Source organism: Nerophis ophidion, linkage group LG09 (assembly GCF_033978795.1).
Source record: "Nerophis ophidion isolate RoL-2023_Sa linkage group LG09, RoL_Noph_v1.0, whole genome shotgun sequence".
Taxonomy (NCBI): domain Eukaryota; kingdom Metazoa; phylum Chordata; class Actinopteri; order Syngnathiformes; family Syngnathidae; genus Nerophis; species Nerophis ophidion.
Genome location: NC_084619.1, coordinates 56877363 through 56895300, shown reverse-complemented (window position 1 = coordinate 56895300; position 17938 = coordinate 56877363). Strand labels below are relative to the sequence as shown.

At 37.2% G+C, this 17938-nt stretch overlaps 1 protein-coding gene across 1 annotated transcript; it reads left to right on the top strand.

The window, feature by feature from the left end:
• Positions 1–1252: 1252 nt before the first annotated feature.
• Positions 1253–7234, top strand: c1d (C1D nuclear receptor corepressor). The gene is made up of 5 exons (XM_061911309.1): positions 1253–1357; positions 1546–1687; positions 5332–5398; positions 5471–5526; positions 5604–7234. The coding sequence occupies exons 2-5, from the start codon at positions 1550–1552 to the stop codon at positions 5802–5804; spliced, it is 462 nt and encodes a 153-aa protein (XP_061767293.1). The 5' UTR covers positions 1253–1357; positions 1546–1549; the 3' UTR covers positions 5805–7234.
• The last annotated feature ends 10704 nt before the right edge of the window (positions 7235–17938 follow it).

Here is a 17938-nt window from a genome sequence, read left to right as displayed (position 1 = left end):
CGCCGTTTTGTCCTACTAATTTTGGCGGTCTTTGGACTCACCGTGGTTTGTTTACATGTATAACTTTCTCCGACTTCCTAGAACGTGTTTTATGCCACTTCTTTTTCTGTCTCATTTTGTCAACCAAACTTTTAACGTTGTGCATGAATGCTCAAAGGGGATTTTTGTCGATGTTATTGACTTGTGTGGAATATGCTAATCGGGCATATTTGGTCCCTGCTTGACTGCAAGCTAATGGATGCTAACATGCTATTTAGGCTAGCTGTATGTACATATTGCATCATTATGCCTCATTTGTAGCTATATTTGAGCTCATTTAGTTTCCTTTAAGTCCTCTTAATTCAATTTATGTATCATGACACACTATCTGTATGCAATATGGCTTTTAAATTTGTTTTGCGGCTCCAGACAGATTTGTTTTTGTATTTTTGGTCCAATATTGCTCTTTCAACGTTTCGGGTTGCCGACCCCTGGTTTATAACAACATTGTTTTTCATTATTATTTTTTAAACATTGACTGTCTGAAAAAAAAATCAGACTAAAGGCCACAGGGATCCATAAGGCCCACACTTTTTGTGTTTTTTATTCAGTGGCCTAGTGGTTAGAGTGTCCGACTTGAGATCGGTAGGTTGTGAGTTCAAACCCCGGCCTAGTCATACCAAAGACTATAAAAATGGGACCCATTACTTCCCTGCTTGGCACTCAGCATCAAGGGTTGGAATTGGGGGTTAAATCAACAAAAATGATTCCCCGGCGCGACCACCGCTGCTGCTCACTGCTCCCCTCACCTCCCATGGGGTGATCAAGGGTGATGGGTCAAATGCAGGGAATAATTTTGCAACACTTTATGTGTGTGTGACAATCATTGGTACTTTAACTTTACTTTTAACTTTTTATGTTTTTTTTAGTTGTTTTTTTTTTAGTATTTTTAAAATGTGCAATGGTCTTTGAAAAGTTAGCTGCGGGCCACAAGTGCCCCTCTGGCCTGGACTTTAGACATCCCGTCTATGCCAAAACACCTTCATTCTCCCCAGAGCGTTACTCCCACCTGCTGGACACATTGAGTAGTTCTCTAAAAAATATATATATATTTTTTCAATAAGAAATTAGATTATCCGCAGTTCATCTTTAATATGTTTGTACGAATACCCGCGAAAATGTATAATGGGAAGGTTACTAATAATAATTGTAGTTTTGCAATGTGAAAGACCGAATAAAAGGGAATAAATAGTCCCTCCCAACGACAGGGGGCAGTATAGCCAAGGAAAAGTCATTGCTTCCTTTCCAAAACGTCACTTCCGGTCTGTTGCAGCGTGGGCTATAAAGAAACGCCGCTCGAACACTAGCATAGTTAAAGGTAAATATTTACGTGTTTTTACCACAAATGACATTTACTCAACTTTGTGTGGCTTGACGGGTAAGTATATATAGTATGTATGTTGTTACATGTCTGTCTAAAGTTGGATATTTTCTAAAATGCTAATGTGTAGCTTCAAGCAGCGCAAGTCCACACGGTGATAATATTACTTGTTTATTATGTTGTAGAACAATGGCGGCGGATGACAAAATGGACGATTACCCTTACGAGATAGATGATCAGTTGAAGGGGTTCGACTCGTCTGTTTCTACTGTCAAAAACATGTTGGACAAACTGATGTCAATGCCCAGGAATGAGCTGATGCAAAAGGTAGGACGATTCCAGCAGACAAAAAAATGATCAGAATATTTTTCTTTACCCAAGAACTGCTGAAAAGTCGACGTATCAAGGAGCCATTGTTAAAGATTATTTATCCATCCATCCATTTCTACCGCTTATTCCCTTTCGGGGACGCGGGGGGCGCTGGTGCCTATCTCAGCTACAATCGGGTGGAAGACGGCGTACACCCTGGACAAGTCGCCAGGTGGCGACTTGTCCTCCTCATTGCTTGTATACTTTAAATATACAAAAGCATATATTTTGTATATTTAAAGTAAGGCTGGGCGATTTGGCCTTTTATTAATATCTTGATATTTTTTAGGTCATGTCACGATACACAATATATATCTCCATATTTTGCCGTAGCCTTGAATGAACACTTGATACATATAATCACACTAGTTTGATGATTCTATATGTATACATTAAAACATTCTTGTTCATACTACATTAATATATGCTCATTTTAAACGTTCATGTAGAGAGGGAAATCCCAACTAAGTCAATTTACCAAAACTGTATTTATTAAACAGTCATTAAGCAGTGGCACAAACATTCATGTCATTTCAAAAGAGAAAGTGCAAGATTTTAAGACATTTTTAAAGGCCCACGGAAGTAAGATTTTCTTATTTAAATGGGGATAGCAGGTCCATTCTATGTATCATACTTGATCATTTCGCGATATTGCCATATTTTTGCTGAAAGGATTTAGTAGAGAACATCCACGATAAAGTTTGCAACTTTTGGTCGCTAACATAAAAGCCTTGCCTTTACCGGAAGTAGCAGACGATGTGCGTGTGATGTCACGGGTTGTAGGGCTCCTTACATCCTCATATTGTTTACAATCATAGCCACCAGCAGCTAGTGCTGTTCGGACCGAGAAAGCGAAAATTTCCCCATTAATCTCAGCGAGGATGAAAGATTTGTGGATGAGAAAATTTAGAGTGAAGGACTAGAAGACAAAAAAATGGCGATTGCAGTGGGAGCGATTCAGATGTTTTTAGACACATTTACTAGGATAATTCTGGGAAATCCCTTATCTGCCTATTGTGTTGCTAGTGTTTTAGTGAGTTAATAGTACCTCAAAGTCGGAGGAGTGTGGCCACGGGTGTGTTGACGCCACGGGTGTGTTGACGCCAGAGTCTGAGGGAAGTCACGAAGCTGCAGCAGGACAGAAGCTCCGCCGATCTCTGGTAAGAGCCGACTTATTACCACAATTTTCTCACCGAAAACTGCCGGTAAAACTAACCTGTCTCACGGTCTAATCCCAGCTCATGTTCGCTTGACCGCTCTGATCCATAGTAAAGCTTCACCTCCGGGAATTTTAAACAAGGAAACACCTGCTGTGTTTGTGTGGCTAAAGGCTTAAAGCTTCCCACCTCCATCTTTCTACTTTGACTTCTCCATTATTAATTGAACAAATTGCAAAAGATTCAGCAACACAGATTTCCAGAATACTGTTTAATTATGCGATTAAAGCAAACTACTTATAGCTTGGATCGGGCTGGAAAATAATGTCTGCTACAACCCGAGACGTCAAATGCACGCGTCATCATACTGCGACGTTTTCAAACGACACTTCGCGGGAAATTTAAATTTGCAATTTAGTAAACTAAAAAGGCCGTATTGGCATGTGTTGCAATGTTAATATTTCATCATTGATATGTAAACTATCAGACTGCGTGGTCGGTAGTAGTGGGTTTCAGTAGGCCTGTAAAACAAGCTATTAGTGCACTTTTGTGTCTGTCACTAAGATGACATATCAAAACACTAAATTAAAGTGCACTTTTTGTACAGAACGCCACTACAATAGTTTAAAACAAATGAAGTGCACTTTTGTGCATGATATCACACAAGATATTTTAATTACTGTCTAACAAAAATAAGCTGCATAATAGCAAATCAAATAGTGTATGTCCCCTAGGTTACTGCAGATGTTATCTCCTTCTGTTGACTATTTTTTTTCATACGGTGTTGATCTGGAAATGGCTGCTTCGGCATTTTGTGGGTGTGACACCGGCCGGAGATGTTGACATGCGGAGTTTCAAGCACTCTTCATTCTCTAGCGGGTGACTTTTCAGATGATACTACATATTAGCAGTGGTACTAATTTTTGTAGCAACGCTTTTGCCGCATACTTGACATACTACGGTTGTCTGTTAAATGCATATCTTAGAGTGTAAAAAAAGGCACATTTTTTTACACTCTTAAGATATGCTTTTAACAGATAACTGTAGTATAGGTAAATAGGTTAAAATCCAATCTGCATTTATTAGAATGTATAACAAATTGGACCAAGCTATATTTCTAACAAATACAAGTCATTATTTCTTCTAGATTTTCCAGAACAAAAATTTTAAAAGAAATTCAAAAGACTTTGAAATAAGATTTAAATTTTATTCTAAAAATGTTCTAGATTTGCCAGAATATATTTTTTTTAATTTTAATGATAATAAGTTTGAAGAAATATTTCACAAATATTCTTTGTCGAAAAAACAGAAGCTAAAATGAAGAATTAAATTAAAATGTATTTGTTATTCATATCACGGTGGAAGAGGGGTTAGTGCGTCTGCCTCACAATACGAAGGTCCTGCAGTCCTGGGTTCAAGTCCGGGCTCGGGATCTTTCTGTGTGGAGTTTGCATGTCCTCCCCGTGAACGCGTGGGTTCCCTCCGGGTACTCCGGCTTCCTCCCACTTCCAAAGACATGCACCTGGGGATAGGTTGATTGGCAACACTAAATTGGCCCTAGTGTGTGAATGTGAGTGTGAACATTGTCTGTCTATCTGTGTTGGCCCTGCGATGAGGTGGCGACTTGTCCAGGGTGTACCCCGCCTTCCGCCCGATTGTAGCTGAGATAGGCGCCAGCGCCCCCCGTGACCCCGTAAGGGAGAAAGCGGTAGAAAATGGATGGATGGATGTTATTCATTACAATAAAACATTTTTAATACTTGAAAATTGATTTAAATTGTCAGGAAAGAAGAGGAAGCAATTTAAAAGGTTAAAAGGTATAAAAAATCCTGAAAAAAAGGTTTAAAAATCCTGAAATCATTTTTAAGGTTGTATTTTTTTCTCTAAAATTGTCTTTCTGAAAGTTATAAGAAGCAAAGTAAAAAAATAAATGAATTTAATTAAACAAGTGAAGACCAAGTCTTTAAAATGTTTTCTTGGATTTAAAAATTCTATCTGAGTTTTGTCTCTCTTAGAATTAAAAATGTCAAGCAAAGTGAGACCAGCTTGCTAGTAAATAAATACAATTTTAAAAATAGAGGCAGCTCGCTGGTAAGTGCTGCTATTTGAGCTATTTTTAGAACAGGCCAGCGGGCTACTCATCTGGTTTTTACGGACTACCTGGTGCCCGCGCGCACCGCGTTGGTGACCCCTGCCCTAAAATGTAATTCTTACTTAAACTATACATTTTTTTTGACGGACTGAAAAGATTACATTATATAAACTAAAAAATTATGATAAATTCAATTTGATCAGTAACATACATCGGGCGCGAAATATATTAAACACTTCAACCTACAAAGCAAAAACCTATAAATCTTTTTTTTCCATCAAAATGAGGAAATCAGGATTATTGATTATTATTATTTTGAGAAGGGCTGCACTGATGTGTTAATATGTTCACAGCTGGATCCTCTGGACCAAGCCAAACTGGATTTGATGTCAGCTTACACCCTCAATTCTTTATTCTGGAGTAAGTCTTCTACTCACCATTTTTCAAAGAATGTATTTTGCCGCATTTATTTGACATTGTTGTATTTTGTAGTGTATTTGGTCACACAGGGCATCAATCCCAGAGATCATGGAGTCAAACAGGAACTGGTACGTCTTATTTTTATAGGCTTTGTTGTGTAGCTTGATGTGTTTATTCACTACATGACGCTTGCGTGTCTGCTTAGGAGCGAATCCGAACGTACATGAACAGAGTGAAGGAGATCACCGACAATAAGAAAGCGGCCCGCTTGGACAAAGGAGCGGCCGCACGCTTCCTAAGAAACGCCTTCTACGATCCCAAAGAAAAAGGCTCCAGGAAAAAAGGAGCAGCAGTGTCCAACAAGAATTCTGATGCGACGCCGTCGAAGCGTGCAAAGAAGAGATGAGTTAGAAGAAGCCTCACTGCTGTGGATTAAAACCATGTGGTGTAAATACAGGTCCAGATTTTAATGTAAAATGGCATTGTAATAGCTTTGTTAAAATGTTTCTAATTAACTTTACCATGTAGTGGATTTAAAGGCCTACTGAAATGAGATTTTCTTATTTAAACGGGGATAGCAGGTCCATTCTATGTGTCATACTAGATCATTTTGCGATATTGCCATATTTTTGCTGAAAGGATTTAGTAGAGAACATCGACAATAAAGTTCGCAACTTTTGGTAGCTAACAGAAAAGCCCTGCCTTTACCGGAAGTCGCAGACGATGACGTCACCCGTTGATGGCTCTTCACATCCTCACATTGTTTTTAATGGGAGCCCCCAACAAAAAGAGCTATTTGGACCGAGAAAAACGACAATTTCCCCATTAATTTGAGCGAGGATGAAAGATTCGTGTTTGAGGATATTGATAGCGACGGACTAGAAAAATAAAAATAAAAAAAGAAATCAAGTTAAAAAAAAATCGCGATTTCATTGGGACGGATTCAGATGTTTTTAGACACATTTACGAGGATAATTTTGGGAAATCCCTTATCTTTCTATTGTGTTGCTAGTGTTTTTGTGAGTTTAATATTACCTGATAGTCGGAAGGGTGTGTCCACAGGTGTGTTGACGCCAGTGTTTGATGGAAGTTGACGGCAGCTGTACGGACGGCACAAGCTCAGCTGATCTCCGGTAAGTGGCGACTTTTTACCACAATTTTCTCACCGAAAACTGCCGGTTGACATGTGGTCCGGATCCATGTTCGATTGACCGCTCTAATCCATACTAAAGTTTCACCTCGGGGAATTTTAAACAAGGAATCACCTTGTGTTTGTGTGGCTAAAGGCTAAAGCTTCCCAACTCCGTCTTTCTATTTTGACTTCTTCATTATTAATTGAACAAATTGCAAAAGATTCAGCAACACAGATGTAAAAAAAAACTGTGTAATTATGCGATGAAAAGACACTACTTTTAGCCGTAATTGGTGCTGGGCTTATATGTCCGCTACAACCCGAGATGTCAAAAAAGCGTCATCATTCCGCGACATTTTCAACATGAAACTCCGCGGGAAATTAGAAATTGCAATTTAGTAAACTAAAAAGGCCGTATTGGCATGTGTTGCAATGTTAATATTTCATTATTGATATATAAACTATCAGACTGTGTGGTCGGTAGTAGTGGGTTTCAGGAGGCCTTTAAGACCAGTTCTAAGTAAACTTTCAATGACATAGTGTGCCATTTTCTCTTTTTATGCAAATGATAAATGTTGATATCTCTGCCTCAAGTGATTCTGTGAATCCATATTTTTATTTGACACTGTTGCAGTGCTCATACTTGTATGATGTGTTCTTTAGGGTTGACACTTGGTATAAAAACATACCTTTTTTACGGCTCACTGATATGTGTCATTATTTGAACGTATCCCATTACTGGGACTTACATTTTATAGAGCAGCTTTATCAAAACAAATGTCTTTACTAAGATATGAATCTTGCATCCTATTGACCGTCTAAAGCAGTGGTTCTCAATTGGGGGTACGTGTACCCCTGGGGGTACTTGAAGGTATGCCAAGGGGTATGTGAGATTTTTTAAAAATATTCTAAAAATAGCAACAATTCAAAAATCCTTCATAAATATATTGAATAATACTTCAACAAAATATAAATGTAAGTTCATAAACTGTGAAAAGAAATGCAACAATGCAATATTCAGTGTCGGCAGCTAGATTTTTTTTGTGGACATGTTCCATAAATATTGATGTTAAAGATTTCTTTTTTGTGAAGAAATGCTTAGAATTAAGTTCATGAATCCAGATGGATTTCTATTACAATCCCCAAAGAGGACACTTTAAGTTGATGATTACGTCTTTGTGTAGAAATATTTATTTATAATTGAATCACTTGTTTATTTTTCAACAAGTTTTTAGTTATTTTTGTATCTTTTTTCTCCAGAAAGTTCAAGAAATACCACTACCAATGAGCAATATTTTGCACTGTTATACAATTTAAAAAATCAAATTGATGACATAGTGCTGTATTTTACCTCTTTATCTCTTTTTTTTTTTCAACCAAAAATGTCTTGCTCTGATTAGGGGGTACTTGAATTAAAAAAATCTTCACAGGGGGTACGTCACTGAAAAAAGGTAGAGAACCACTGGTCTAAAGGAGTGGTTCCCAACCTTTTTGCAGCTGCGGACCGACGGTCAGCACTTGATGATTTGTCCCGTGGGGGGTGTTTTTTTTTTTTTTTAATTTATTTTTCGTTTTTATTAATTTTATTTTTTTTTGTCATGAAAATGGGAGGGTTTTTGGGTTGGTGCACTAATTCTAATTGTATCTTGTTTTTTATTTTGATTTAATTAAAAAAATATATATAAAAAAATTCTTCTGCGGCCCGGTACCGGTGGTTGGGGACCACTGGTCTAAAGGGAATATATATAAACTCAATAAAATACTGTTGTATATCACTACCAGCACAATAAAAAACTTAAAGTTAGTGTTTGAATATATGAGTTTGTGCTTTTTTTCCCCATTTTTATTCAAATTGATGTTAATTACTACAACCGCTTAATAACTAAATTGTATTCGTTATTTTTTTATCCCAACGCATCGGAAGCCGACATCCGGGTATTTATTGATTGAGAGGAAAACGGTATGTGAAAGCAGGTGCAAAGAGAAAAATGGCAGCTGAAACGAACCGTGTACTTTGCTGCATTGTAACCCGAGGAAAACAAAAGATTTCAAACAGAAGAACAACAATACTAAACATTAGTTGAGTTAAGTGAACGAATAAGGACTGTGTTAGTCAATCAAACAACCCGGAAGTCGACGAGGGCGTCCCGCCAAACAAACAACTCAACCATTAAAAGTGTTGGAAACCACATAACCTTCTAAACGAGGTAAGCAAAAGATAAATGTTTCTAACACGACGTCATGTTTATGTGACAGTAATATCGACATTTTTATGGCAGGAAAAACGAACTCCATTTTTTTTTCTTTTTTGTAAATGTTTATTTGTAAATTTCAACAATTACAAACAGTAAGTCAAACAACAATATAAAACATTATGAAAACAGTAATAAACAGCGCCAGGGGGTTGTAAATTCAAAATAACAAAAATAGAATACAAAAAAAGTATATAAAATAAGCAAAGTGCAAAGCCATAGGCTCATTCAGATTCATTAAACAACTTAAATTGGAACACAGCATCATCGTTTTCACAGCTTTTTTGTTGTTAGAGGTAGAGTGTTTTTATGTAAAGTTCAAAATCTTTTTTTAAAGGCACAAAAGATAGGTCGGGTATTAAGAAACTTACATTTCCCTCGTTAAAGTGACACGATGACGTCACACACTATTCTGTGGAGCAACCAATCAACGCCCAACAAACTCAACCATTAAGTGTTGGACAACTTCAAGCACAACCACAGAATCTTCTAGACGAGGTAAGCAAAATATAAATGTTTCGAACTCGACGTCATCTTCGTGTGACAGAAATATTGACATTTTAATGGCAGAAAAAACAAACTCCATATTATTTTTTTAATTTATAATTTTTAAAATTGTATTTATACATTTCAACATTTACAAACAAACAGACGAGAAACAATCAATAAGTACAAAAACAGTACAAAATAAGACAGCGCCAGGGGGTTGTAAATTCAAAGTAACCAAAATAGAATACAACAAAAAGTATATACCGTATTTTTCGGACTATAAGTCACAGTTTTTTTCATAGTTTGGCCAGGGTTGCGACTTATACTCAGGAGTGACTTATGTGTGAAATTATTAACACATTACCGTAAAATATCAATATTATTTAGCTCATGCACGTAAGAGCATTGACCAGTGGTTCTCAACCCGGGTTCGACCGAACCCTAGGGGTTCCGTGAGTCGGGGGTTTGGCGGAGGTCAAGACACACCCGACTCCTCGTGTAAATAAAAACTTCTCACTATCGGCGTATTACGGGTACGTCAACAGCAGAAGTCACACTGATTAGCAGGTGTGTAACTTGTTGTGAGGTCGTGCACTGTGTTGGTTTTGTTCTTTGAACAAGGTGATGTTCATGCACAGTTCATTTTGTGCACCAGTAAAAACATGGTAACACTTTAGTATGGGGAACATATTCACCATTCATTAGTTTCTTATTAACATGCAAACTAGTAACATATTGGCTCTTAACTAGTCATTATTAAGTACTTATTAAAGCCTTATTCGGCATGGCCTTATTATAACCCTAACCCTCTAACCCTGGCCCTAACCCTAACCAAATAACTCTAAAGTAAGTCTTTGTTACTTAGAATATGTTCCCCTAGTGTGCAAAAAACTCTTAACTTAATTCTTTGTTACTTAGAATATGTTCCCCATACTAAAGTGTCACCGAAAACATATAACTTTGGCATGAATTTGATTTTTTTAAATTTTTCACTAAATAAGGGTTTGGTGAATTTGCATATGAAACCGGTGGGGTTCGGTACCTCCAACAAGATTAAGAACCACTGACTCAGCCTTTATTAACAGCCATAACGGAGGGGGATCAAATGCTTCATACCTCAGCCAGTATTTAAGAATTCTAATATTGGTGGCCCAGTAGTAAAACCTTAATAATCATCCCGACGTTTTGGGTCTCTGTAAATATTGCTTATGCTAACCTGTGAGACTTTTAATTTTCAAATGAAGTCTATAATCTGACTAATGTACAAAAGAAGGACTGAGGGAGAAAAAGTGGTAGACACTGGAACATATAGGAAGTATGCGGGAGTACATTTATTTTAACAGAGTTGACACAAGCCCCTGTAGATAAGTTAAGAAAGGACCAGCGATCAAAATCTCCCTGGATTCTGGACAACAGTGGAACAAAGTTGGCTCCATAAAGCTCTGCAAGCGTATGTGTGTCCTGGGCGCCCAAGTATGTGAAACTTTGGGAGGCAGTTTTAAAGGGAAAATTGTGCAGAGGATATTTCTTGGCAGCAGAATGTATAGGAAATATTTCACTTTTCCCCAAGATCAATTTGTAACCAGACACAAATCCAACGTCTTGGAGAGTACTTAAGGCAGCTGGGGCCGAGACAGCGGTCCGAACATAGGGATGTGCACATTTTGTCTACATATGCCCGCGGACATTTTATTTTTATTCCTTTAAGGGGTGTTTTGTTGGAGTTGTGATATGGCAAATGTTTACGTTTCCTGGGTCAACTCTCTAAGAACCATCCGGGACGGCTTTTTAATAGTGTGCAGGTGAGCAGTAGGAAAATTTACTTAATGATCAGTATTACCTTTGTTACTACTTTAAAGCAACCGTATGTAAACAGTCCCTCTAAAGCGGTTTGGGTTCTGTTTTGGTTCACAAGGCTTTGCTATGAACATTGATACCAGCAGAGGGTGCTGCTGCTAAATTTGCAACTGGAGTATTGCCACTGTCTTTACTGTGTATTGTATTTCCTTCAAAAAAGGCAGGCAAGATGTGTGAAAACAAGGTTTAATGTTACATAAGCTGTAATCCTCAAAATGATATCAAAAGGAATTAAATACCTAATACTGAACTATAGCTGGGCGATATGGCCTTTTATTAATATCTCGATACTTTTAGGCCATGTAACGATACACGATATATATCTCTATATTGTGCCTTAGCCTTGAATGAACACTTGATGTATATAATCACAGCAGTATGATGATTCTATGTGTTTACATGGAAACATTCTTGTTTATACTTCATTAATATATGCTCATTTTAAACTTTCATGCAGAGAGGGAAATCACAACTAAGTCAATTTACCAAAGCTGTATTTATTAAACAGTTATTAAGCAGTGGCACAAACATTCATATAATTTCCAAAACAAAAAGTGCAAGATTGTCAGGGACATTTTAAAACAAGCTATGAGTGGACTTTTGGGTATGATGTGACTAAAATGACATATCAAAACTACACTAAATTAAACTGCACCTTTTGTACAGAACGCCACTACAGTAGTTTAAAACAAATAAAGTGCACTTTTGTGCATGATGTCACACAAGATATTTCAATAACTGTCAAATAAAATGAACTTCATAATAGGAAATCAAATAGTGTATGTCCTTCGCTATATGGTAGGTTCCTGCGGACGTTATCTCCTTCTGTTGTTGACTATTTTTTTCATACGGTGTTGATGTTGGAATGGTTGCTTCAGCAACTATATTCCAGTTACTAGTTATTATTTTTTTAAATCTGTCCTTTGTAATCCATTTTCTACCGCTTGTTACTCTCGGTGTCTCCTCAGGCAAATCATATTGTCTAAAGATGCGTATTTCCATCGATAGCGTGACATCATCGCACTCGGAATATATATATATATATATATATATATATATATATATATATATATATATATATATATATATATATATATATGTATATATATGTATATATATATATGTGTGTGTATATGTGTGTGTGTGTATATATATGTGTATGTGTGTGTGTGCATATATATGTGTATGTATGTGTATGTATATATGTGTATATATATATATATATATATATATATGTCTTGATTGGATTATCCAGAGAATAGTGCTCGATACCGTGGTAGAGCGCAATATGTAGGTGTGGGAAAAAATCACAAGACTACTTCATCTCTACAGATCTGTTTCATGAGGGGTTCCCTCAATCATCAGGAGATCTCCTGATGATTGAGGGAACCCCTCATGAAACAGATCTGTAGAGATGAAGTAGTCTTGTGATTTTTTCCCACACCTACATATATATATATATATATATATATATATATATATATATATATATATATATATATATATATATATATATATATATATATATGTGTATATATGTGTGTGTGTGTATACACCCTGGCCAAATTTTTTAACCCAATGCGGCCCCCGAGTCAAAATGTTTGGGGACCCCTGATCTACATCAACAATATGATTTGCTTGAGTGGCTAGACAAGTCTGAATAAAAAACAAAAAAACAACATTTAAAAAGTTTTTTTTTCAATCATCTTTTGATTAATATTTAAAATGACTGTCAGAAAGGTTTATTCTTTCTTTTTACACAAAAAAGAATTGTCCGAACACAACCATTTTGAACATAGTTGTTTGAGAAAACTGGATGTACGCAATTGATTTACTTAGATTTTTGATTTTTAAAATTGTTACAAATAATCGCTATTGATTTTAAAATCGTGTTTTTTTGACACCCACTAACACCTACCAAACTTTTGTTTGAAACCGTCACACATCATGGCATTATTGAGGATTTTGAAACCGCAATACCGCGGTATCTACAATACCACCACATCCGCGTTCGTTGTTTTTCCATTCTATTTGCACTATAGGATCACAATTTATTAGATTTTTTTTATTTATTCTATTTATGATTTTATACTATTAACCTATATTCATCACCGACTCCATTTCCATCCTGTTCTATTTCAATCCTTATGTACATACCATTGTTCTTGGGCTAAATCTGGGACCCCGGGTATGAAACTTTGTCTCATGTGTTTTATGTGTGCTGGTCTGACCATACGGTTCCTTGAAGTTAGGACACGGACTCTGACGGCTGTCATGAACATTGTTTAAAAGTGGAGCCTTTCACCTTTTTCATATCCTGAGCTTCCGGGCTTTAAAGCCACCGGACGACATGTTGAGCCATCAAAGAAAGGAGCACAAAACCACCTCTGACTCCTTTTTATAGTCAGCGCTATCACATGTGTGGAGCGGTCAAGCAGCTGCTCGCATGCCCGCAACGCTCCCCATTCCCCAGCGGACTCACTTGAGGTGCGTAATGGATTAGATCCCCCTCGTAATACCGGGACAGTGTTGTCTTCGGGGTCCGCACAGGGGCGGATGAGACCACAGCTGTTCGGACATAAATTTTCCAAAGGAATGCCTCAAGTTGGAGGCTCGGGCTTAAAGAGCATGACTGGAGATTCCTCCCCGCTTGACAAATGGCCGCCCGGGGGACTGTTGGTGTGCACTTTTATGGACGCATGTGTGTGAGAGAAGACACGTCCAAGGCTTTTGTGCACAATTGGTGAGGAAGACGGGTGTTGCATGTCGCATTTTTACCATGAATTGATTATCGTGGACCCCGACTTAAACGAGTTGAAAAACTATTGTACGGAATATGTACTGTACTGTGCAATCTACTAATACAAGTTTTAATCAATGAATAAATCAATCAGCGAAATGGCAGGACACGAAAAACTTAAATAGACCAGCAGGGTAACTCTCATAATGTCGAGTGCAGTGCTTTTTTTTACCATAGGGTTGGCAAAATATCAGTTTCTCAGTTGTGGTCTGTATGGGCCGCAGCACTACTCAGTTGTATTACACGTTCCCACCACTTGTGGCAGTAGTGACAATATCAAACAGACTAAAGAATTCTGGAGATGAAGTCATAGAGAAGTTTCTTAAGCGCAATAATTATGACTGAAGTGGTTAAGATGTATTTTTATTCCCACTTTATTTTTCTTTACAGGTCAGTTAAGAAACATGTTCATGAATCTTGTTTATTTTAAAGGCCTACTGAAACCCACTACTACCCACCACACAGTCTGATAGTTCATATATCAATGATGAAATATTAACATTGCAACACATGTCAATACGGCCTTTTTAGTTTACTAAATTACAATTTTAGATTTCCCGGGAGTTTCGTCTTTGAAACATCGTGTAATGATGATGTGTACGCAAGACGTCACGCGTTTTTAGGAAGTATGATCGCTGCACACACACACAGCTAAATGTCGTCTGCTTTAACGGCATAATTATACAGTTTTTTGGACATCTGTGTTGCTGAATCTTTTGCAATTTGTTCAATTAATATTGGAGAAGTCAAAGTAGAAAGATGGAGTTGGGAAGCTTTAGCCTTTAGCCACACAAACACACAGTGATTCCTTGTTTAAAATTCCTGGAGGTGAAACTTTCCTATGGATCAGAGCGCAATCAAGCAAACATGGATCCCGACCACATGTCAACCAGCAGGTTTCGGTGAGAAAATTGTGGTTAAAAAGTCAGTTCTTACCGGAGATCAGCTGAGCTTGCGCCGTCCATACAGCTGCCGTCGACTCCCCTGAGACACTGCCCGTGGAGACACCCTTCCGACTATCAGGTAATATTAAACTCACTAAAACACAATAGAAAGATAAGGGATTTCCCAGAATTAACCTAGTAAATGTGTCTAAAAACATCGGAATCTGTCCCACGGCAATCGCGTTTTTTTTTTTTTTCTAGTCCGTCGCTATCAATATCCTAACTCACAAATCTTTCATCCCCGCTCAGATTAATGGGGAAATCGTCGTTTTCTCGGTCCGAATAGCACTTTTTGTAGGAGGCTGCCATTAAAAACAATGTGAATATGTGAGGAGCCATCAAACATGTGACGTCATCGTCTGCGACTTCCGGTAGAGGCAGGGCTTTTCTCTCAGCACCGAAAGTTGCGAAATTTATCGTGGATGTTCTTTACTAAATCCTTTCAGCAAAAATATGGCAATATCGCGAAATGATCAAGTATGACACATAGAATGGACCTGCTATCCCTGTTTAAATAAATTTCAGTAGGCCTTTAACGCAACATAATTGTGTGTAAATGTAATTTTGTCAGTAGTCTCTTCTTATGCATTATGTTGGGTTAGTACTTATTTTTCAAATTAGTCTGGCCTAAGCCTAAGGTTGATGTGTTCAATAGATAGTAGAGATGTCCAATAATGGCTTTTTTGCCGATATCCGATATTCCGATATTGTCTAATTACCGATATATACAGTTGTGGAATTAACACATTATTATGCTTAATTTTGTTGTGATGCCCCGCTGGATGCATTAAACAATGTAACAAGGTTTTCTAAAATAAATGAACTCAAGTTAAGGAAAAAAAATGCCAACATTGCATTGCCATATTTACGTATTATTGAAGTAACAAAGTGCATTATGTTTTTTTTTAAATGCCTCAAAACAGCAGCTTGGAATTTGGGACATGGTCTCTCTGAGAGAGCATGAGGAGGTTGAGTTGGGCGGGGTTGGGGTGTGCGTGTGTGTGTGTGTGTGGTGGGGGGGTGTATATTGCAGCATCTCAAAAGAGTTAGTGCTGCAAAGGGTTCTGAATATTTGTTCTGTTGTGTTTATGTTGTACTACGGCATGGATGTTCTCCCAAAATGTGTTTGTTATTCTTGTTTGGTGTGGGTTCACAGTGTGGCGCATATTTTTAACAGTGTTAAAGTTGTTTATACGATTACCCTCAGTGTGACCTGTATGGCTGTTGACCAAGTATGCATTGCATTCACCTGTGTGTTTGAAAAGTTGTAGATATTAGTGATTGGGCCGGCACGCAAAGGCAGTGCCTTTTAAGGTTTATTGGCGCTCTGTACTTCTCCCTACGTGCGTGTACCACTCCGTACAGTGGCGTTTTTAAAAGTCATAAATTTTACTTTTTGAAACCGATAATTTCCGATATTACATTTTAAAGCATTTTTTTGGCCGATGTTATTGGCATTCTGATGTTATCCGACATCTCTAGTTAGTACTTAGTTTTCAAATTAGTCTGGCCTAAGCCTAAGGTTTATGTGTTCAATACATAGCCATCTTTGCGATTAACACATGCTTTCCTATCATTCGACAAAGTTGTAAACTGTAAGTAGGTGAGATATATCTATTGAATACCCTTAAAATCAAGAGTGTTAGTATATGTGTGGGGCCCGGGCTCCTCTGTAGTGGAAAAGTTGGGCCCCGGGGTCAAAAATTTCTCTTACAATTTTACTTTTTTGTTCAATAAATCATTTGTATCCATCCATCCATTTTCTACCGCTTGTCCCTTTTGGAGTCGGGGGGGGGGGGGTACTGGAGCCTATCTCAGCTGTATTCGGGCGGAAGGCGCCGTACACCCTGGACAAGTCGCCATCTCATCGCAGGCCCAACACAGATAGACAGACAACATTCACACTCACATTCACACATTAAGGCCCATTTAGTGTTGCCAATCAATCTCTCCCCAGGTGCATGTAATTAATTTTAAAATATCACAGATAAAAATACAACTATAGCTATTTTTTAGGAATAGCAACAAAAATGCTTGTCGTTAGGTAGACTTTGTAATTGGTACAACACTACACTCTACCCGCCACATCTGTCACAGATTATTATAAATTTTTTTGATAAGCATGTTCCACATATTTGTTGCCAAATTTAAAAAAATTCAATTATAAAAATGGCTTAACTGACGAAAAAATGTAAATACTACAGTAGTATTGGCCATGAGATGAGAGCAAACCAGTCAAAGTGCGCTGATCAGTATCGTGACCGCTGATTGGCTCAGGCTCAGGCAGCATTACTATATTGGATTAAAGGAGTGTAAAGGTGACTATGTTATTAAATATAAAGGTGTTATTATATATAAAAATATAAAGTATGAAAATACTTGATTTATTGTTAATAATTCCTACTTTGCGGAAATGTTTTTACCACGGTCAGGCCCAGAACCATTTAACTGTGATAAACAATGATTTACTGTATTATAATGATATATTGTACAGTTGTAGTTATTTGGTGTACAAGTTTCAACAGTTACTGTTTTATTTTAACATCTATCTTAGTCAGGTCAATGTGGGGTTTTATTATACAGTATTTTCAATTAATATAATCTAAATAATCCTTTCAGATTTGCTGCGGAAACTTTGATCTCCCCAACCCCCCAAATTTTTTGCATAGTTTTGGGGGGAAAATTCTCATTATATTACTATTATAGTTAAATATAAACATTTTTAATCTATGCCTGAAAATAATGAAGAAAAATAAATGTACATATCATTAAAATATATTGATGTCAAGTGATTCATTTTAGTAGTCATATTAATATTGTTTTGGAATTTGGGTTAATCATGATTAATCACAGGCGATTAATTGCTTGTATGATTAAAATCAGGTCAAGAAATGTACACAAAAGCGATTATATTGTCAGAATGTCATCCAGGAACATTTTTAAATGATTTTCTTGAATGCATGTCATTTATTTGCATAAAACTTCGTACCAATTTTACATAACGTTCTTTCAGGATGTATTTTAGACTGAAATTCGCTTGTACGGCCAAAAAAGGTTGTATGCTCA